Raw genomic sequence first — 24,601 nt, 5'->3', positions numbered from 1 at the left:
TTAACTATAATGATTATTTATTTATTTATTTATTATTATTGTTATTATTATTATTATTATTATTATTATTATTATTATTATTATTATTATTATAAATGTATGTTTTATTGACAACTACACATCACTTGAAGTCAATTATTGAGTTTCCTAACGTTGGCTAAAAAAGTACGAATATGTATGGAAATATCATTACATTGTCTTTTTTAAATTAATTTTATTTTATTGTATTTATTTATTTATTTAATTTTGTTTTTTTTTGTTTTTTTTACAAAAATTAACCACAATGATTGTTATTGTTTTAATTTTTTGTTTGTTTGTTTGTTTTACTTTTTGGTTTATTTTATTATAATTATTATAAATGCATATTCTATTAACAACTGTAATAATTATTAATAATTGATTTATTTAGTTAGTTAGGTAGTTAGTTTTTTTTTTTTTTTCGATTATTATAAATGTATATTTTATTGACAACGACACATTATTTGAAGTGAAGTACTGCGTTTCCAAACCTAGGTGAAAAATCTATGAACACTATATGGAAGCATCATTACATAAATTTTTATAAAATGTTATATTTTTACAAAAATGAACCATTATGATTACTGTTGTCGTCGTTGTTTTTTAATTATTATTCTAAACCTATTTTATTGACAACTACACATCATTTGAAGTCAGTTATTGAGTTTCCAACCCTAGGCGATTGGCCAATGTCAGAACAAACCACATTCCTGTTGGTGTTTGAAGAGCGTGTCGGACAATATGCAGGACGCATGAGCTTCTAAATGTGTATAGATTTGGACTAATGGATCAGAAAATCAGACATTTCATTACGAGCGGCGCATACAAGCGCAGCTGGCAGGCCAGATGTTTTGGTACATGTACTTTTAGCAATGGGCGGCAGCCCGAGAGTCTCTTGATTAAAAAGTCTGTACTAATATTCACTGTCGATGTCAGGAACCTGGCAGACCATTAGACTGTGGAGCCAATTCAAGTGGGCCCTCTCCGGGTCCTTTAATGCGAGTTAGACGAGAGCGGGAACGTAAAAAAAAAGAGGAGAGAAAAGAGTGGGGAATGGATAGAAACACTCCCTCTGTTCACAGCTAATTCATGCCAATTAGCAGCTCAGACGAGCTCTGGGATTCGGGAACGGAACGAAGCTTAATTACGTTCTCAGTCAGTAAATCAGAGCCCGGGTCATTCAGAGTAACGCCGCCTCTGAAATGTCATCACTGTCTAGCGGAATCCCTGATCAGATACGTGTACCGTAAAAGAAACATCTCGCTAAATCTGAGCTTCGGCTGGCGGTTATGATGAATAATGTTCGCTTTTGCGTATTTTGACGGACAAGGAAGTGATGTAACACTGCCAAATCAATCAGCTGTTAAACAGCATAGTCTCCGGTTGTCGGTTGTTGATTTCATGAGGAGTGTGGGAAACTGGCGAGCTTCAGACAGAAAGCGAAGTGAAACTTATCCATTTTCCCAGATTGCCAATGACACCGGTAGGACCTTTTCCGACAGTCTCCCACTTAAAGCAGAGGTGTCTTTTGCCAAACGAAGGATAATCTTCAAAAGGAATCTCATTTGCATCACAAAGACGGCACCTTTAATCACCTTAGCTTTGCAATTTCAAACTCCCGAATGAAATTCCCCACTTCCTTTCCTTTGCACTTCTTTCTCCTCTAAACTTAATCAACTATTGTCGTTTTTTTGCAAGGAAACACGTGGATTAAGATAAACGAGAGGCTTGATGAAATTGGTACAAAGTTCGTTTAATTAAGTATGGCGAGTGCTACATTCTGATTAGGTTCAATTTAGTCGCAGCTGTGATAAACACTTTTGTCTCGAAACGGAACTGGGAAGCAAAGTTTGGATTTTAGCTTAGTGAGTCCTACGGGGAGTTTGCAGCAACCGTGTAACATTTTTTAGTGGGTAATTTATCTCCTCATCTAAAAATCAACACATAATGGGCTGTAAATACCATCTGACTCAATATCAGATGTTTAGACTTGGTGCTTTTTTTAGTTTGGAGGTTGGAGAGACATTGAAAACAAAGCTTCAGCATAGACATTCCTTTTTTCGTGTTGTTAAATAAAAATAAATATACTGCACTTTCAGTAGCCTGTTTTTGTGGGCCTTTACACAACCAAGAGCCTCCAACTTAACTAAGGAAAAATATATATATGTTAACCAAAATCCTTCTTATTTTTATTAGAAATGATACATATGGAAGCCCATTTCTGCCAATGAATAAAAAAGTTACTTTTTAATAAAGCAATTTTTTACTTTTTCCTCAGAAATGCGTAATACAAATGCGTAATTGTGACTTTTTTTCCCCCTCAGAATTGTGTAATACACACTCGCAATTGACCCCTCACAAAAACCCGCCCTCCTTAGTTACTTTTGCTATGTCCGACAAACAGTGTCGCTCTCATACTACACATCATGTTCTCATGAAGTGAAAAATACATTGCGAAGCAAAGAGGAAACTGACAACATTCCTCCAGACAAGACAGGTCAGGTTACTTAGGTATAAAACAAAGTCTCAGCTTTAAAATGTTGTAATTTTTAAGAAATTCAAACAATAAATACTGTTTTGTGGCTCTTTATTGTATTGTGTATTAGATCAACTGACTCGTGAACTGATCTTTTCTTCTTTACTTAAAGCACGATAAAAAAACGTGAATGAACATGCGTGAGTGTATTTTATTTCAGCCGCAACATGTCAATACACACTAATTTTCAAGTTTTAAGGCCATCGAAGATAATCTACTCTCCTGTCTGATTTGTTTGTCGGATCCTTTTGGTGGATCCTGCGTTATGACTGGTCAGATCACCTGTCAATCAAGCTGTTTGCAAAGCGTCAATTCCAACTTTTTTTTTTCAGAATTGCGTAATACGAACTCGCAATTATGACTTTTTTTCTCAAAAATGCACAATACGAACTCGCATTTTCGAATTTTTCTCAGAATTGCATAATACAAACTCACAACTTTGTTCTCAGAATTGTGCAATACCAACTCGCAATTCTGACTTTTTTCTCTGAATTGCAGAATACAAACTCAGTTCCAACTTTTTTCCTCAGATTAGTGTAATACAAACTCACAATTCCAACTTTATTCTCAGAATTAAGTTAATACAAACTCACAATTCCGACTTTTTTCTCAGAATTGCGTAATACAAACTTGCAATTCCAACTTTTTTTTCCTCAGAATTGCGTAATACAAACTCGCAATTCCGATTTTTTTTTTCAGAATTGCGTAATACAAACTTGCAATTTTCGACTTCTTTCCCAGAATTGCGTAATACAAACCCACAATTCCGACTTTTTTCTCTGAATTGAGTAATACAAACTCACAATTCAAATTTTTTTCCCTCAGAATTGCGTAATACAAACTCGCAATTCCGACTTTTTTCTCAGGATTGTGTAATACAAACTCGCAATTCTGACTTTTTTTTCTCAAAATTAGATAATACGAACTCGCAATTCCAAATTTTTCTCAGAATTGCATAATACAAACTCGCAACTTTATTCTCAGAGTTAAGTTAATACAAACTCACAATTCCGACTTTTTTCTTCTCAGAATTGCGCAATACCATCACGCAATTCCGAATTTTTTCTCTGATTTGCACAATACAAACTCACAATTCTGACCTTTTTCTCAGAACTGCATAAAACAAACTCACAATTCCGGATTTTTTCACAGAATTGCATAATACAAACTTGCAATTTCCGACTTCTTTCTCAGAGTTGCATAATACAAACTCACAATTCCAACTTTTTTATCTGAATTGCGTAATACCAACTCACATTTCCAACTTTTTTCTCTGAATTGCGTAATACAAACTCACAATTCTGACTTTTTTCCTCAGAATTGCGTGATACAAACTCGCAAATTTGTATCTCACAATTCTTTCTTTTTTTTCTGCAATTGCGAGTTAAAAAGTTTAATTCTGAGAGGGAAGAGAAAATATGTTCTTAGAATTGCGAATTTTTATCAACCACGTGTTATACTGTAAAGTCAGAATTGCGAGATGTAAACTTGCAATTCAGAGAAAAAAGTCTGAATTGTGAGTTTATATCTCAGAATTGTGAGATTAAAAATCGCAATTACCTTTTTTATTTTTTTATTCAGGGTGGAAATGGGCTTCCACAGATATATCAGTCCTCATTAGTTCTTTCAGAAAATATAAAATTTAAAATAAAATTTAAATAAATAAATAAAAGTTTGTTTTCACCAACCTTCTATTATCTCAAACAACTTTCCCTTATTTGGTGACATCATTGAGGCCACCAGTTTTTAGCCTAAACCAGGGGTGCCCAAACTCAGTCCTGGAGGGCTGGTGTTTAGAGTGCGGAGTTTAGCTCCAACTTGCCTCCACACACCTGCCGGTAAGTTTCTAGTATGCCTAGTAAGAGCCTGGTTAGCTAGTCCGGGTGTGTCTAATTGGGGTTGCAGCTGAACACTGCAGGACACTAGCCCTTCAGGACTGAATTTGGGCACCCTTGGCCTACTCCCTCCAATCACCTAGCTCCATTACATGTACTTTTACCTATCCAATCAATTCAAATCATATCCCATTCTGCAAAAATATGTGACATTATAAAAGTAAAATAGGTTGTGAGTGCAGTTTCATGTTCACATTAGGATAAATGTGTCACGTAAGGTGAATTTCGGATTAACTGCGACAGGCCGGAGACATAAATCAGATTGACCGTTTGGATGGGCTGCTCTATGGCTGGCGCTGAGAGGCATTTCATAGAAGATGACTGATCTGATAATTGTATTTCAGGACAGTAAGTGAAGTTATGACCCATCCGATTTCCAGAAATTTAATTGGGTCTCTTAAAAAAAAAAAAAAAAAAAAAAAATAATGATGGCTACAGCCATTTTGAGGAACATATGCTGGAGACAGTAATTTGATGTTTGCAAATTGATTAAAGCAACTCTCATAATATGTGATTAATTTCAAAGGACGACTTTTAATTATGGCCACAGCGATATTTCGCAAGGCGCAGCAAACTGAGGACACTGACTGTGCTGAGTGTGCAGGTCTGACAGTCAGCCGAGAACTGCTATTAAATTATGCGCCAAAGATTAGTCTATGTAAAATAGGACCAGCACCAGCCCCATTTTAAAAATTTTATTTTACTTTACTTTATTTTACTTTTTTATTTTAACTGCATGCATGCATATATCATATTTTAAATAATTAAATAAAAATACAAATGTTAATGTATGTAATGTTTCATTTCGGATTCATTTTCTGTAAAGCTGATCGTCTGATGTTCGTCTAGACGACTTCTCGCATGGTTGTGTGATATATGCTTGGATGTTCTGGATGCCTCTAGCGTTTCCATCTCAATATTCTCTAAGGTGAAGGGAAAGCTAGCACTTCAAACGCTGAAGACCTCTCTAAATCATTTCTGCAGGTCAGGCTTTTAGAATCGGATCTCTGTTTCCATTCACTATTCATCAGTGGCTGATGTTAAATGATGTTGTCATGCAGGAATACGAGGGGAAATGTCAGTTGCCTGGTCTACTGGAAGAGAGCGTGGATTTTAGATGAGGATTCATTTCACACTAATGCACACCACGTGAACGCGCGCACACACAAAGAGATAGACATCAAGTGTTTCAGATGGGTTAAAGAAAGTACTTCTAAAATTTACCAGGGTTAAGTCATCCATAGTGTAGAATACATTGAAACAAAAATTCTAAATCTAATTTAAAACATAAGTGTTATGATATACAATGAATATATGAAAAAAAAAAAAAAAAAAAGAAATATGATGTTTTTAGGCCATCCACCCTGAATGTACTTTAATACATACAAATGAAAGAGGTAATGACTTTTCCTCAGCATTTTGAAAAAAAAAAAAAAAAAAAAAAAAAAAAATTCATGTGCAATATGTCAATTACCGCTTGCTAATTTGATAAAGAAGGTTCAGGAAATAAGAACTCATTTTCTCTCAAAGTAATATAGGTTTTAGACTATTTAGTATATTTTTAGGCACACCATAATTATGGGATGTGATTTGAAAGCATGATGTTTACTGGAAAAGACCTGCTTGAATGAACAGGTGATGTTTGCCTGAGCTTAATTTCATTATCACCTTCATTAAAGCCACTGAATACCACTTAGTTTGTAATTATCAATCTTTAAAAGTTTCTAGCTGAACTCCAGGGGCCTGGTGAACATATGGTCTATGAAAACCAGCCCTACTGTCTTTAGATTTTCTAGGATTTTAGTAGGACCTCATGAAAAATACAAATTTTATCAGGCTAGCTTCCAGACTCTTCATTATTTTAGAAAAAAAACAAAACAAAAAACGTTTTTCTCAGCTTAACATCTTTCACGAAAAAAATCTACTAGAATAGTAATGTTAATAATCAAGTAACACATTTGCATATTTACAGATCAAAAGTAATCTAAAAGTAATCAAATAGTAGTCTTATTATGTTACCTAAAATGTGTGATGTAATGGATTACAGTACTGACTACAAAATTTGTGATGTCATTTGGAATCAGTAACAGAGTACAATTTGTAAGTAATCTACCTAGAACTGCTTATAAAGCCACAAATTCTACATGACCACATTTTTAACATTGAAAAAACAATACAAAAATTCTGAGATATAAATTGCAAGCTACAAATTCAGAATTGTGAGATATGAACTCGCAATTTTGAAAACATATCAGTGTTTTTTCCTATCAGAATTGGACTGTATAGCTCACAATTGCGAGTTTATATCACATTTCTGAGAAAAAAGTCAGAATTGCAAGAATAACTCAAGCAATTTTGACTTTTTTTTCCGCAGTTGAGTACATACAGTTCTGAGAAAGAAAATCAGAATTTAGTTTATATCTCGCAATTCAGACTTTATGACTAATAACTAATTGTGAGTTTATATTATGCAGTCCTTGGCCAAAAGTCAGAATATAGTTTATATCATGTAATTCTGACTTTATAACTCATAATTGCCACTTTATATCATGCAATGCTTAGAAAAAAGGCTAAATTTAGTTTATATCATGCAATTCTGACTTTATAACTCGCAACTGTGAGTTTATATCATGCAGTCCTTAGAGAAAAGTCAGCATTTAGTTTATATTGCGCAATTCTGACTTTAAAACTCACAGTTGTGAGTTTATATCATGCAATCCTTAGAAAAAAGTCAGCATTTAGTTTATATCGTGCAACTCTGATGTTACAACTGAACTGTTAGTTTATATCATGCAATTCTTAGAAAAAAAGTCAGAATTTAGTTTATATCTTGTAATTCTGACATAATTTCTCTGAATTGTGAGTTTATAGCTTATAATTCTGAGAAAAAAAGTCAATATTGTGAGTTTGTATCACAATTCTGAGAAAAAAAAACTTAAAAAATTGACTATATCTCACAATTCTGACTTTATAACACACAATTGTGAGTTTACAGTATATCAGGAAACTGTGAGAAAAAAGTCAGAATTTAGTTTATATATTACGTTCTGAGAAAGGTCTGAATGTAGTTTATATTGTGCAATACTGACTTTATAACTCGCAATTGTGAGTTTATACCTTGCAATCCTTAGCCAAAACTCAATTTAGTTTATATGTGACCCTGGACCACAAAACCAGTTTTAGGTCGCTTGGGTATATTTGTGGCAATAGCCAAAAATACATTGTATGGGTCAAAATTATTGATTTTTCTTTTATGCCAAAAATCTTTAGGAAATTAAGTAAAGATCATGTTCCATGAAGATATTTTGTAAAATTCCTACTGTAAATATATGAAAACATAATTTTTTATTAGTAATATACTTTGTTAAGAACTTTATTTGGACAACTTTAAAGGCAATTTTCTCTATATTTTGACTTTTTTGCACCCTCAGATTCCAGGTTTTCAAATAGTTGTATCTCGACCAAATATTGTCTTATCATAACAAACTATTTATCAATGGAAAGCCTGTTTATTCAACTTTCAGATGATGTATAAATCTCAGTTTTGAAAAATTGACCCTTACGACTGGTTTTGTGATCCAGGGTCACATATTGTTCAAATCTGACTTTATAACTCACAATTGCGAGTTTATATCATGCAATCCTTAGAAAAAAGTTAGAATTTAGTTTATATCTTGCGATTCTGACATAATTTCTATGAATTGTGAGTTTATATCTCATAATTCTGAGAAAAAAGTCAATATTGTGTGTTTGTATCACACAATTCCAAGAAAAAAAGTAAAAATTGACTTTATATCTCACAATTCTGACTTTATAACACACAATTGTGAGTTTACAGTATATCAAGTAACTGAAAAAAAAGTCAAAATTTAGTTTATATATTAAGTTCTGAGAAAGGTCTGAATGTAGTTTATATTATGCAATACTGAGTTTATAACTCGCAATTGTGAGTTTATATAACGCGATTCTGAGAAAAAAAGTCAGAGTTCAGTTTATATTGCGCAATTCTGAATTTATAACTCGCGATTGTGGGTTTATATCATGCAATTCTGAGAAAAAAGTCTAAATTTAGTTTTTATCTTAATTTCTCAGAATTGCAAGTTTTTATCTCACAATGCTGACTTTATCACTCGGAACTGCGTGTTTATATCTCACAATTCTGGGTAAAAAAGTCAGAATTTAGTTCATATTGCGCAATTCTGACTTTATAACTCGCAACTGTGAGTTTGTGACAATTGTCAGAATTGTGCTATTCCATGTGTATCGCGCTATTCTAAGAAAGAAAGAAAAAGTCAGGAAACAGGCTTCCAAATGAATTAGACCTTAAAATAGCTAATCATATAATCATGCATAGACAGAATAGCAAAACAGGACTTTCTGGCATTTTATCAACTGTTCTTTTTCCCAAAAAGCTGGCAAAAAGGCTTAAATATATAATGAACGTGCATGCACCAGGCAGCACAACAGAAAAATGAACTTTTAATTACAGTATTCGACGAAGGTCAAAATAAATGAGAAGCATTGTGATTTAAAAAATATGCAATCAAAGGTATTCCATATATTTCTCAGAGGACATCCTAGTTTGTTGAAAAACAGTGGATCATTTACTCTGTTATTCTTATAGAGGTCGTGTGAGGAAAAACATATGCTAGTTTTTTTCAGTTTCACAGCTGAGAGCTAGAGGGAGTTACTGAGTCAAAAACCCCAATCCCATCATGACTCACTTCATCAATGACAGCAAAGCTAGCAGAGCTCTGTTATGCTTGGACCTCTATTGGAAAACAGTTCGAGTTCTGTGCTACCAAATGTCCTGAAAGATCATTTAACCACAGGACTAAGCTACAGAAGCCTCAAGGGAAATAAAGCACTTGGTTGAAAGTGGCCAGGTAGCTACTAGTTAGCAATTGTGTGACTTGTCATTGATGTATGATTGCAGGCTGAAAGGAAGAAAGCTGTGTTTTGTGCATATATGTCAGGAGGTAAGTGGGCGACGCGGCGCAAGACCAGACAGTGTATATGCAATACATCATTGTCATCTAAAATGTCGACGGTGGCATTAGCATGTCACATGCTAATTAGCCAAGTCACTGTGTAGAAAATCAGTGAAGTGTACAAAATCACACTGAGGAATGGCTAAAAATGGATGATATGAATTTACGAAAGGTAAATCAGGAATGGGCCAGGATGGTCAACTAGTCAGATAGCGAGATGTTAAATATTATGTCCAATTATTTACTGTATTATGTCGTGATTAGAACGTTTGGAATGTTTTATTGTTGTTTTTAATTAAATACATGTGAGGAATGAAAGGTTGGACGTTATAGATGTTTTTGAGTAGGTGGTGGAATTTTCACAAAGAAAACAGTATCATTTAAGGAACTTATTCACATGAATACAGTGATCTGTCACGCCACATTAAAGAGCTTGAAAAAAATATTATTGCTAAACACATAGTTTGTATTTTGCTTTGCTGATTTTGAAAGCTGAGACTTTGTTTTATATTAAAAGCACTAAAAGCACAAAGCTTATTGCTATTATTGGGGGGCTGGAGCACTACAAATATCGAATGCAATCGATACTGGACTGTCGATTGGGTGTGTGAGCTGATGTTAAGTTAAAAAGTGGTTCCTGTTCAGTCTGTTAATAAATATCATATTCTTGATATTAAGCTGTTGCCGTGAGTCTTTAAAATTTAACCTTCTTCATCCCAGTGAGATGATGCAGTCGCTCAAATGCAACAATATTCAAATAAATTCCAGTGGCCTGGCAACTTCTCCTGGTGCTTTCAATTGGGCCATTTGTATGCGCAATAAAGGCTACACTCTCAAAATATTATGACTTTAATTTATATGGTTTAAATTCTAAAAACATTTTGACTTCATTCTCGAAACATTTAGACTTTATTCTCTAAATATTTTGACTTTATTCTCATAATTTCGACTTTATTCTCGAAATATTTTGACTTTATATTCGTAATTTCGACCTTTTTCTCAAAATATTACAACTTAAATCTCTTAATCTTAGATTTTTTTTTTTAAGAATTTTTTTTTTTTTTTAACAAATTTATTAAGTGGCACTAAAAAGCCATTGTATGTTCCAGCACATAAACATAAAAGTTAAATATGAATAAAAGCTATACTCTCAAAATATTATAGCTTTAATTTTTATGGTTTAAATTCTAAAAACATTTAGACTTTATTTTTCAAAACATTTCAGATTTATTCTCGAAACATTTTGACTTTATTTTCGAAACATTTTGGCTTTATTTTCGAAACATTTTGACTTTGTTCTTGAAATATTTTGACTTTATTCTTGAAACATTTCAACTTTATTCTCAAAACATTTAGGCATTATTCTCACAATATTTAGACTTTGTTCTCAAAATATTTTGACTTTATTATTGATATATTTTAACTTTATTCTCTAAATAGTTCAACTTTATTCTCAAAACATTTCAACTTCATTCTCAAAACATTTCGACTCTCTTCTTGACATAGTTTGACTTTATTCTCTAAACTTTGACTTTATTCTCCAAACATTTAGGCATTATTCTCGAAATATTTAGACTTTATTCTCAAAATATTTCAACTTTATTCTTGTAATTTCGACTTTATTCTCTAAATATTTTGACTTTATTCTCATAATTTCAACCTTATTCTCAAAGTATTACAACTTAAATCTCGTAATCTTAGAATTTTTTTTTTTTTTTTTTTTACATTTGTAATGTGGCACTAAAACGCCATTGTATGTTCCAGCACTTAAACATAAAAGTTAAATATGAATAAAAGCTACACTCTTAAAATATTATAGCTTTAATTTATATGATTTCAATTCCAAAAACATTTAGACTTTATTTTCAAAACATTTCAGATTTATTCTCGAAACATTTTGACTTTATTTTCGAAACATTTCGGCTTTGTTTTTGAAACATTTTGACTTTATTCTCAAAACATTTCAACTTTATTCTTGAAACATTTAGGCATTATTCTCGAAACATTTCAACTTTATTCTTCAAACGTTTTGACTCCATTCTCAAAACATTTCGACTCTCTTCTTGACATATTTTGACTTTATTCTTCACATATTTTGACTTTATTCTCGTAATTTTGACTTCATTATTCTCAAAATATTTCAACTTTATTCTTGTAATTTCGACTTTATTCTTGAAATATTTCAACTTTATTCTCGTAATTTAGACTTTATTATCGAAATATTTGGACTTTATTCTCGTAATTTCAACCTTATTCTCAAAATATTACAACTTAAATCTTGTAATCTTAGATTTTTTTTAACGTTTTTAACATGGCACTAAAACCCCATTGTATGTTCCAGCACATAAACATAAAAGTTAAATATGAATAAAAGCTATACTCTCAAAATATTATAGCTTTAATTTATATGACTTAAATTCTAAAAACATTTAGACTTTATTTTAAAAACATTTCCGATTTATTCTCGAAACATTTCGACTTTATTCTTGAAATATTTTGACTTTATTCTCAAAATATTTCAACTTTATTCTGAAAATATTTAGACTTTATTCTTGTATTATTTTGACTTTATTCTTGTAATATTTTGACTTTACTCTCGTAATTTCGACTTTATTCACGATATATTACGACTTCACTATGACTTAATCTCGTAATCTTAGACTTATTTTTATTTTTATTCATTTAATTTATTATTACTTTTTTTTTTTTTGTTTGTTTGTTTTTTGTTTTTTGTTTTTTTTTACGTGGCACTAAAACGGCATTGTATATTGCAGCACATAAACATAAAAGTTAAATATGGATATTTTTCTTACACAAATGCATCAATTCGCCTTTATTAACTCCCTGGAGTTGTGTGGAGTACTTTTCATGATGGATGGATGCACTTTCTTGGACTTCAGAATCTCAACAGCCATTCACTGCCATTATAAAGCTTGGAAAAGACAGGACATTTTTAGTATTATTCTGATGAGGGTGAGTAAATTTTATGGTGAACTGTCCCACAGTCCCACAGTCTCATTCACACCAAGCACGATAACAATTTAATAATCGTTCTAATATATATATGGTAAAATTTACTTAATATATTTTACAAAATGTCGTTTTCACTTCCCTATGAATGTGCTTTCATCCATTCGACTATAATGCTCCAAAAAAAAAAAAAAAAAAAAAAAAAAAAAAAAAAATCAAATTTGCTGCCACGGGGCCATTTTGTACAATTGATACCAGTCTATTCAGTGGCACAGAGCCATGGTGATCAAGCCGTATGCCGCTGAGATTAGCTTAGAGTTAATAAGAGCGATCAGGAGGGGTAATTTACCTCTCTAATGGCTTGGGCCCTCTGAAAGGGCATGATAGCTGCTATGCCTGTGTGCGGTTTTGGCAGTCTTCCTGCTGCCTGCTTGGCTCTCCTCAACTCTGGCCTTATCAAAGGGAAAAACTGTCACTCCAATAAACAAGGAATTTGCCCCCGCCGACCGAAACGCTTTGCTGCATAAGTGAGCGAGTGGCTCTTTTTTATCCCCCCACCCCCCTCCCTGTCAGACAGAAATGGAAGAGTGTGGGCTCAAAGTGATTTAGATTGGTTAATTTGTAAACAAGAGCATGCAAAATGTGTGTTATTTGTCTTTGTTTGGGAATCATCTATTATGTGAGGCATATTTTTGTTTCATTTGTTGTGTTTTTGTGCCTCAGCGAGTGTTAAATTGCAAGTTGTTAACTGGTTGGAAACATATTTATTTTATTTGATTAACCAGTTAATCAGCTCTGATGCTTGAAAATATCTATTTTGTTTGAACGATCACACATATAGCCAATGTGTTATGCAAGGGCACGCAGTTTAGATATATTGTTTTTCTTTATTTTATTTAGCTTTGTTTTATATTTTTTGTTGTATTTTTTCTTATTTTATAGTTCATTTTATGTTTTTGTTTTGTTTGTTCCCACAGTCCTGGGAAATGTCATATTTATTTTTCTTGGCCAAATTATTATTAAAAAATGAAATGGTTCTTTCTTTCTTTCTTTTTTTCTTTCTTTGAAAACAAGTCAATAGTGACTTTGTTTTGCTTAGTTCTTATTTTGTTTCGTTTTTTTTTTATTATTAATTTTATATTTTATATTTTTGTTTAGTTTTTTTTTTTTCTTTTTTTTTTTTCATTTCATTTCATTTTTCCCTAGACTTTTTTTTTATTATTATTATTATCATTATTAACCTGCAAAAAAATGACTGGAAATGTTATGGAAATTAATTCTGATTTATATATATATATATATATATATATATATATATATATATATTGTTTGTCTGTTTGTTCCCACAGTTCCCACATATGTCATATTTATACCTTCTGGTCAAATTATCATACAAAATGTCCGGAAAAGGCATTATTTAGTTGTCTGAGTTTTTTAAAAAAGTCAGTACTGTTTTTGTTTTGCTTTGTTTTCTTTATTTTGTTTCATTTTGTGTTGCTCTGTTTATTGTTTCTTTGTTTTTTGTATTTTATTATTATTATTATTATTATTATTATTACTCATTCATTCATTCATTCATTCACCTTCTTTTTTTTCATGCCTTTTGTTGTATTTTGTTTTGTTTTATTGTATTTTTATATGTTTTGTTTCTTTGTATCATAAAAAAGGACTGCTAAATAACTGGTGTTATTTACATATTAATTTTTATTTATTTATTATTATTATTTTGTATTTTGTTGTGTTTTACTTTTTTGTATTTTTATATTTTATTTTATATTCTTGTTTTGATAGTTTGTCCCTACAGTTCTAGAAAATTTCATTTATTTATTAACAAGGGCTGAAAATGAATGAATGAATTATATCTGGTCAAATTATTATAAAAAAGGACTGCAAAATAACTGGTGTTATTTATGTATGAATTTTTATTTATTTATGTATTTATTAATTTTGTGTTTTGTTGTGTTTTACTTTTTTGTTTTTATTTATTTATTTTATATTTTATTTTATATTCTTGTTATATATATTTTATTTAATTTTTAGTTAACCTGCAAAAAAAAAAAAAAAAAAAAAAAAAAAAAATATATATATATATATATATATATATATATATATTATGGAAATTAATTCTGAAATAATATCTGAAATCCTACACAGTGCAGGTTTGTGTGCATCCAGAATCATTAATGTCACAAAAACGTCATTTAAACGTTGTTCTAACATCAAACAAACATTTTAGTACTTCCACTGAACATGTTGCATATAAGCAACTGCTTTTAATGTAGTTCCTTTGCTGTGCTTAATTTCCAATTAGCTACATGCAAACAGATTCATCTTCCGCTCAAAGTCCACATGCGTGAGTGTTTTGACATGACCGATCGCATCCGAGCGGAAGTTAAAGGGCTGTGCGTCAGCTGAAATGATCAGTGTGGCCTACTCAACGCAAACATGGCGAGAATCGATTTTCGACTGCGAGCAAACAGCCCGGCCTCTATGCATTCTACACATGTAACCCCCGGTTTGCCTCTAAATTATTGAAGAGCGATACCCAGAACACGCCGCCGGGCTCATACTGAGCAGTTCTCCCTCGCTTTCGGCACCTCAGCGTCTCATTGGCCGGTTAGAGGCAGCCTGCGGTAAACGCCTGTTTGTTTGCGGCCGTCTTGACAGAGTGAGTTTGTGTCTGCGGCGTGGGCGTGTGTGTGTTTTCGTACGATCACGTAAAGGTCAGGTGTAGGTAGGTGTGCTTGGTGTTTCTCGCCCATCATTCTCTTCCTTACACGGCTTCCTATTAATTTGGCCGCTTCCCCAGAGTGTGGCGAGACTCTTAAGGTATTAGTGCTGATGCTAACTCCCTTCTGACTCATCTGGCCTGCTGAGTTCACAACCAAGGCTCACTTACCTACAGCGTCAAGGCGAGAGAGAGAGAAGGGATGCCGACTGAATAAGGGGGGTGGCTCATCTGTGACACCTTTTAGTTGCTTGATTTCTACACGGCCCTGCAAGCCGCGATCGCTCGTAATGAATCGTCTTTAATGGAGATTGCGTCGGGCTCAATCTCAGCAGGCTGAGGTTGCAGTGAATGAAAGGCTCGCGGGGATTCGCCGTCGACGCACGTTCTCGGGGGAAGCGTGTGGCGTTCACACGCTAATAACATGCTCGAGCGAGCAGGTGCAGCTGCTTCTTGGTGAAATAATCTGCAATCATTATGTTGTTATGAAAGGCGTAATCTGACAGAAAACTGATCGTTGAAACAGGCAAGGTTAAAGACTTTATTTGGGTGAGAATCGATATGATGTGGAAAGAACAGCTTGTAATTATGACTGGTTTCATGTTGGTTGACTGTTCATTTTATGATTGACTGCACATAGTTAATGCATGTCTTCATCGGGTTTCATTTTCAAAACATTCACAACTGTTCATTGATTTTAGGTTATATATTTGAATGAAATAATAAAATATTCTGACAGTAAATAAAAAGATTTTAAAACTTGCTGTAGAGACTTCAGAACACTTGAAAAACATTAGAGGGCTTTCATAGTTTTTACTAACAAGCACAGACACACAAAGAAAAAAAATCTGAATTAAGCAAATTAGAATTAGATTTATGAAAAGAACATTTTGAAGAAAGTTTTGTATGTTATTTTGTGTTTTTGTTTTGTTTTTTTCTTGTTTATTTTGGTTTTCTGTAGTTTTTTTTGTCATTTTGTTTTGTGGTGTTTTTTTGTGTATTTAGTTTGACTTTATTGTGTGTGTGTGTGTGTGTGTGTTTTGGCTTGTTTTTTGCTAGCTTTTAGTTATGTGTTGTTTTTGTGTGTGGGATTTATGAAAGGATACTTTGGGAAAGTTTTATTTATTTTATTTTATTATTTTATTTTATGTGTTTCTTCTTTGTGTGGTTTGTTTTTATTTACTTTTTCCCTGTTGCTTGTTTTGGTTTTATGTTGTTTTGTTTGTGTTTTTGTTTTGTTGTGTTTGTGTTTTTATTTTGGTTCTGTTTTTATTTAATTATTTTTTGGCTTGTTTTTTGTTACCCTTTAGTTATGTGTTTGTTTTGTGTATGTGTTTTTTGTTTTTATTTTGTTTTTGTTTTTTCCCTGTGTTTTCATTTACTTTTTTGTTTTGTGTTTTTTGTTTGTTTGTTTGTTTGTTTTGTTTTGATTTGTGTTTTTGTTTTTATTTAGTTTTGTGTTTTACGTTTTGTTTTGTGTTGCTGTTTTTGTTTTGTTTTGGTGTGTGTTCTGAATTAAGGTAAAACTAAAGATTTATAAAGAGAACATTCTGGAAAAAGTTTATTTTATTATTTTGTGTTGCTTTTTGTGTTTTTTTTTTTTTTTTTTTTTTTTTTTTTTTTTTTTTTGTAATTTATTTTGTTTTTGTTTGCGTTTTGTGTAGTGGATTTTTTGTTTTGTGTTGTTTTGTTGGGGTTTTTTGTCCCCTCTGTTTTCATTTGTCTTTTGTGTGTGTGTGTGTGTGTGTGTGTGTGTGTTTTTTTGTTGTTGTTGTTGTTGTCTGTGTTTTTGTTTTTATTTTGGTTTGTTTTATGTTTTGTTTTGAGTTGTTGTTTTGTTTGCTTTTATTTGCTTGCCATTTGTGTGTTTTTGTTTTTATTTTTTTGTCATTTATTTGTTTGTTTTTGTTTTGTTTTTTGCTTGCGTTTAGTTATGTGGTGTTTTTGTGTATGTGTTTTTGTTTTTATTTTGGTTTTGACAGAACTGACAGATACTGTTTGGTTCCTATTTTACAATTTTTCTTATTCTTATTGAAGAAATTTGTACTCGAATAAATGTAGAAATCTAAGTAATCTAAGTCTATTCATAAATCATAATTCATAATTATTGGAATAATGAATGGAAAGAGTAATGGAAAAACCATGTAATTTTATTGTCCAACATGTATGGAAACCATGAAAGCAGCATGCATAATAATTATAATAAATCATAAAATGCAGATTACAATAGTTTTAGATGGAATATAGCAGGCCATGGTAACTTCCCAAAGACAATGTCCACTGCCCACTAAATACTAAATCAAGTTTTGCCAAAACCACAGATACTAGTTTATTTCAAGACATTTATTGTATACAATAAATGCATACAGTGGATGTTTTGGTTTGAATTTGATGGAAACATGAATGATGCTCTGGATGAGCAGGTAAAAGCTCCACAAGCTTCTTTGTTTTGGTTTCACCGGTGAGTGGAGAGCTGAAGAAACATGGAGACGCTGCAGATTTATTGATTTTGTTAACCTGCAGTAATCCACAGCTCATTGAACCAGTGGGTCAGGACTTTGGGTTATTGCAGGGTTTTGTGTGCCTAGAAAAGCGTGAACGTTTCAGTGCCTGCGCTGTGTTTGTTTACTAGTGGCAGAAAATATTGTTAGTGTCTGGATTTCCATTAATGGTTGTTTCCGGAACAATGCATTATATGAGCGGAGAGTTTGTGCACAGCGGGAAGTGTGCAATAACGCTGTCGTGTCAATGCTGCTTTCAGCACATTTTCAAAGTGCTACAACAGGCTGCAAAATACACTGGCTACATCATATATTTGGGCACTTCAGTCTTAAATAAAATCTCATTGTTACCAGATAAAAAAACATCCAACCAAATGGCATTTGCAAAAAGGAAAAAAAAAAATTGTGAACATTTCCAATTTTTCATAAATCTTCAGTTTTATCTTAATACTGAAGAAATGTTTGATATATTTTTTGTGTTGTGTTTTGTCTGTCTTGTTTTACCTTGTTGCCTTTGGCTTGCTTTGTGTTTTGTTTTCCATTGTTTGTCTGTTTGTGTTTTTTTTTTTTTTTTGATTTCGTTTTGTTTGTTTTGTGTGGTTTTAGTTTGTCTGTGGTTTTTATGTTCTTGTTTTATTTTGTTTTTGTGTTGTTTTGTGTGCATTTTGTTTTTTTTATTTTGGTTTAGTGTGTTTTTAGTCTTGTTAATGTGTTTTTGTTTTATTTTTTCAGTTTATTTTGTTTTTATTTTGTATGCATTTAGTTTATTGTGTTCTCATTTTGTTTTTGTTTTTTTCTGTTGCTTTATTTGTATTTTTTTACCTTGTTTTTTTGCTTGCTTTTTTTATGATGTTTGTGTGTGTGTGTTTCTATTTTATTTTTTGTATTTTTATCTTTGTGTTTTTGTTTTCCTTTTGTTCTGTGTTGTTTTGTGTTTTGTTTTTATTTTGTTTATTTTATTTTATTTATTTATTTATTTATTGGTAATTGTATTGCATTGTTTTTATGTTGTTTTGTTTGTATTTTTTGTTTATGTTTGATGTTTTTTTTTTTTTTTTTTTTTGTTTGGTATTGTGTTTTTTTGTTTTGTATTGTTTGTTGTATTTTTTGTTTGCATTTTGTTTTGGGCTATTTATTTTGGTTTTGTGGTGTTTTGTTTGCAATTTGTTTTGTTTTGGGTTTTTATTTGTTTTCTTTTCTTGTTTTTATTTTGGTTTTGTGGTTTTTTTTTTTAGCTTTGTTTTTTGCTTTTTATGTGTTTTTATGTGTTTTATTTAGGTTTTTAGTGTTTATTTTGGTTTTCTGTAGTTTTTTGCATTTTATTTGTTTGTTGTGTTTTTATTTTTCTTTTGGCTTTTATGCTCTGTTTTTTGGCTAGTTTTTTTGTTGTTGTGTTGTTTTTTGTGTGTTTCTATAATTATTTTGTTTTTTTTTTGTTTTGGTTTGTTTTATGTTTTGTTTTGTGTCGTTGTTTTGTTTGCATTTCATTTTATTTTTTGTTTGTGTGTTTCTTGTTGGTTTTTTGCTTTTATTTCGGTTTTGTGTGTTTGTTTATTTATTTTTTATTTTTATTTTTTCTGTTTATTTTGGTTTTCTGTTGTTTTGTTTGTGGTGTTTTATTGTTTTGTGTTTTTATTTTGGTGGTGTTCTTTTTTCTCATGTGTTTTTGTTTTGTGTTTTTTTTTTCTGTTGTTGTTTTTGTGTTTTTCTTTTTGTTGCTGTTTGTGTATTTGCTTGTTTTGCTTCTTGTTTGTTGTTTAGTTTTTAGTTTTTTGTGTAGTGTTTTGTTTTGTATGGTATTAATTTGTTTCAAATCAAACTTCTTGTCTAAAGTTTAGCTTGACTTGTAGTTTAGTGACATTTTGTGACTGAATTCACCAACATTCATATATTTTCTTGTACAAGTGTTCGCAGTGCAAAAGTCTCAAGTCTCCAGATTTAAGAGACAAGTCTGTAAATGCAGTTTGACAGTCCCAATCAATCAGTATGTCAATCATAAGTCTCATCTGTCAATCTCGAATGTCTTCACCTCGCAGGGGTTGCAGACAGGGACGCGGGAGCTGGAGGAGATGGGAATGAAGTTCAGCCAGAGTCTTCTCACCCTCAGGAGGAACGCCATCCATTATAACAGCCGTCTGATCCACCACGCATCTGCCCTGTTAGACCTGGACGACAGGCTTCTCGACCACAAATCCAATAAGTGAGTTTTAAATGAATGTATTTTGACTGCAGACACATCTAGGGCTTCAAAACTCGTCAAAAGAGACCACAATAAAAAGTTTTTTTTTTAAATCAAAGGTTTATAGTCAGTGCTTCTCAACTGGGTTTGCTTCAAATAAAGATACTTGAGATTGCAAATACCGCAGAGTCTAATTAGACACATGGCCTTAAACAAAATGTTAAAAACAAAGGATATTTGACTCATTTTCTGCTGCTTTTTAAGTTAGACTGTTAATTTGAAAGATAAGTCTGTATTTTATTATTGGAATTGAGCATACTAGCAGACACTTTTTGTTATTATGTGCACATTCAGTTGGCCTTGTGGGATTTCTATTCGATAACTATAATTGTCTGTAACTATATTATGATAACGATTCCGCTTCGGTGGAGCAGAATGAAAATAGGAGCTAGATGTACATTTCCTGAAGGAATAAGCCCACAGCAGCAAAGCAATAGCATGAAAGTTTTTGTTAAAATTATCATTTGGAAAGTTAGAGAGGGAGAGAGAAATTGAGGGAAGTTCTTCAGTTATGGTTCACTTTTTATTATTACTTGAGCCAGATGTTTGATGATAACCTAAGAAAGGACCTAACAAGCAGAGAAAGCAATCCTTTAGTGTTGCCATTCATCTTAGTGGTACTTGCAGTCATGTTATATATTACTTTTATATTTTACTATTTAAAAAATAAATAAATAAATAAATACATTTTAAGGGGTTAAGTTTAATTTTGTTTGGTTTTGGTTTGTTGGTTTGTTTAGTTTGAGTTTAGTTTTGTTTTTTTTTTTGCTTTGTGTTTTGTTTTGCAATGTTTTTTGTTTTTGTTATTTGTTTTCTTTTGCATTGTTGTGTAGGGTATGCATTGCATTTTTCTGTAGGGTTTTTATTGTTTTTATTTTGGTTAGAAAAAATATTTGATTAAAAACCTAAGGAGATCTATAATAACTAGAGAAAGCAATCCTTTAGTATCGCCTTTCATCTCAATGGCACTTGCAATTATTTTTTTTAATATATTGATTTTATTATTTTGCAAAACAAATAAATGCTTTTTTGTTTTTATTTTGGTTTAGTGTTTTGTCTTTTGTGTGTTATTTAGATTTTATTTTGTTTGTTTTTATTTTGGTTTGCATTTTATGTTTTGTTTTGCATTGTGATTTTGTTTATTTTTTTGTGACATAATATTTATGACATAATAAGCAGAGAAAGCAATCCTTTAGTACTGACATTAATGTTAATGGCACTTGCAATCATTTTATATGGTACTTTTATATTTTATTACTTTGCAAAAAAAATTTTGCAAACATTTTTTAATTTGTTTTGCTTTTTTGTTTGTTTGTGTTTTGTTTTGTGTTTTTGTTTTATTTTGATTTTGTGTTTTGTTAGTTTTTGTTGTTGTTTTGTCTACGGATTTTTGTTTATTGTTTATATTTTGGTAAAAAAAAAAAAAAAAAAAAAACTTTGATAAAAACCTAAAAATTACCTAATAAGTGAAGAAAGCAATCTTTTGGTATTGCTATTAATCTCAGTGGCACTTCATCATTTATATGTTGCTTTTACGTTTTATTATTTAAATTTGTATTTTTTTTATTTGTTTTGTTTTGTGTTTTTGTTTTTAATTTAGTTTTGTGTTTGCATTTTATGTTTTGTTTTGCTTTGTGTAGGTTTTTTTATTATTTTTATTTTGGTAAAAATATTTTATAAACACCTAAGAAGGATTGCCATTTATCCCAATGACATTTGCAATATATTGTTTTTATATTTTATTATTTTGCAAAAACTTAGTATATATAATGTTTTGTTTTTATTTTGGTTTTGTGTTTTGTTTTGCTTTTTTGTGTTTTTGTTTTTATTTTGATTTGTGTTTTATTTTTTGTTTTGTCATTTTGTTTGTTGTTTTGTTTTGTATAGTTTTTTTTTTTTTTTTTTGAATAAAAATTGTTTGATAAAAACCTAAGAAGGTCTATAATAACTAGAGAAAGCAGTTCTTTAGTATTGCCATTCATCTCATTGGGACTTGCAATTATTTTATATATTGTTATATAAATTAGTATACATTTTAATCTAATACTAAGTTGATTTTTAAGTTTTATTGTATTATTCTATACAATGTCTAATTTAAAAAAAAAAAAAAAACTAAAGTGTAAATCAGTGTAAATCAATGGGAGACTAAACAGTTTAACTAAGATTATGAAAAGTAAAAACTAAAAATACTCAAATGTAAGGCTGCAAAACAAAAACAAGGTGTAGATGGACTAAATTAGGTCGTTTGGAGCTGAATTAATTGCACAAAATGTGTGATAAAACGAACTAGATTAGCAACTGCATGAGAGTAAATGTTAATTTTAATTGTAGGATTTGGTTCTGGCATACTAGAGATTTTTGTTGTTGTCATGACCCTTTACAAGTCTTGTTTTCTGTCTGCGGCTTGTGTTCAATCTGTAGATGGCTAATTATGTGAGAAATCAGTATGCAAATAAAAGCAAGAAAGATGATCAGTTGCAATTCAGTATGCAAGCAGAACAGTGACATAATCACTTTCAGTTTGATTTGGCATAGCACTGTAAAAACAAAACGAGGAATATCTGTACAGTAGCGATTTCTACCACATTATAATATTACCGTAATAAGATTACTGACCCTGTTAGTGACCTTTAAGAGTCATATTGCAGAGTTGCTGTTGCCAGGGGACGCAGCCATTTTACTTTGGCTTTTTGAATATGATCTTGAGCTTTGGGACGTGGACAGAGATTCATTCAGAGTGCATCAGCTGCCTTTCAGGTTTTCAATTTGCCACTAAAGGGGTTTCCTGGGAGCACTGCCACTTTCTTGGTTTTCCTTTAGTCTCTCCAACTCCTTTCTTCTCGTTCTCTGCCCTCTCCCTCTCTTTTCCATTCCCCGGCATCCTCAAGTTAAAATTCACTTAGAGTCTTGATTTCTGTCATGGAATGAAATGGACCAAAGCTGAGCTATTGATTTCTACGAAGTTCAATTAAATCCCTTTTGTGTGCGTTTTGAATTGTTACATCTTGTCCACACAGAGCGCTCAGTGTTCTGAGGAGATTATCCCACCCCTCTCGCTTCTCCAGGATTTCACAATGTTTCTATTGTTTCCCCCCCTTCTTCTTCACATTACTGAAGAGAAATCGGTAAACTTGACTGGTCGTACCCGAGAGTATTGCGTAACTAAATTATGCGCAACTGCAGAATGCTGCTTGCGAGCCTTGTCGGATTCAGCTCAGCTCTTCTTAGGTGGATGAGGAATGCAGCTCATCATTTTTTTACTTCCATAAACAAACTGTTAATATGAAACTACAACAGGTATTTGACAGAAATAACTGTAGCGTTTGACAAATCATGTCAAACTTTGGTTGCATGACTTACCCATACCGTATTATTATTTTTGTTTTGTGCGTGCGTGTGTGTGTGTATGTATATGTATATATATATATATATATATATATATATATATATATATCCAGTATTGACTGTTTAATTATTTTAATATTTATTATTTAGTATTTATTTTGATGTATTATTTTGTATGTATGTTATTTATTTATTTATGTATTTATTTATTATTCATTTATTTGTTTAATTTCTTAGTTAGGTTTCTTATTCTTTTCTTTATATTTGATTTTGCATTTAAATTTCCCATTCATTTCTTTAATGTAATTTTACATTCAAATTTTGGATTATTTATTTTATTTTATTTTATTTTATTTTATTTTATTTTATTTTATTTTATTTTATTTTATTTTATTTTATTGTTAGATTTGATTCTACATTTAAATTTCTTATTCCTTTTAAAAAAACAAAAAAAAAGAATGTGTGATTTTTATATTTAAATTTCTTCATTTCATTCAAATGGATGGATAAATGTTTATTTTTATATTTAAGATTTTCATTTATTATTTAAATATTTATTTTTTTGTACATTTACATTTCTTTTTTGTTTTTTATATTTGATTCTTCATTTTTTAAAATATGTGATTCTACATTTAATTTTCTTTCTTCTTACATTTCTTTACAAGTTTCCTGTTTTTTTTTTATATATATTTGATTTTGCATTTAAATTTCTCATTCATTTTTTAAATGTGTGATTTTACATTCAAATTTCTGATTCTTTTTTTTATATGTGATTCTACATCTAAATTTCTTATTCCTTTTTTTTAAAAAAAAAAAAAAAACGATTTTATATTTAGATTTCTTTATTTCATTTAAATGGATGGATAAATGTTTATTTTTATTATTTAAATATTTATTTTTTGTATATTTACATTTCTTATTCATTTTTTCTATTTGATTCAACATTTAAATGTTTATTTTTATATTCAAGTTTTTTTTTTTTGTTTTAATATAGTATTTTGTAATTTAATGTAATTTAATTTACATTTCCTTTCTTTCATTTTTTTATATTTGATTCTACATTTAATTTTTGTTATATTTGATTTTACATTTAAATGTATGGATAAATGATATTTATATTAAGTTTAAATACATTTTTCATTTATTATTTTTTATATTTATTATTTTGTCATTTACATTTCTTATTCATTTTTAATATTTGATTCTACATTTACATTTCTTACTCATTTTGTTTTTATATTTAATTCTACATTTAAACACCCTTTCCATCATCTATTGTGCACCCAGTTTTAGTGTATTTTTTGAATGTATTTATTTATTTTTCTGTATGTTATAATATTGTAATTGCTAAACTAACTTTAGCATTTAAAATGACAGA

At 30.8% G+C, this 24,601-nt stretch overlaps 1 protein-coding gene across 4 annotated transcripts in view; it reads left to right on the top strand.

Annotated features, from left to right (window-relative positions):
* LOC127156274 (cytosolic carboxypeptidase 4) overlaps positions 1–24,601 on the top strand; it is a 249,185-nt gene that overhangs the window by 198,876 nt on the left and 25,708 nt on the right. For all 4 annotated transcript variants that reach the window (XM_051099028.1, XM_051099029.1, XM_051099030.1 and 1 more), the window contains one exon: positions 19,676–19,839. In XM_051099028.1, the coding sequence (XP_050954985.1) occupies positions 19,676–19,839 (164 nt within the window). The remainder of the gene's footprint in view (positions 1–19,675; positions 19,840–24,601) is intronic.

The sequence above is a fragment of the Labeo rohita genome, chromosome 25, assembly GCF_022985175.1.
Source record: "Labeo rohita strain BAU-BD-2019 chromosome 25, IGBB_LRoh.1.0, whole genome shotgun sequence".
Taxonomy (NCBI): Eukaryota; Metazoa; Chordata; class Actinopteri; order Cypriniformes; family Cyprinidae; genus Labeo; species Labeo rohita.
Note: the sequence above shows the minus strand (reverse complement) of the source record. Positions and strands in the feature narration are given on the sequence as shown.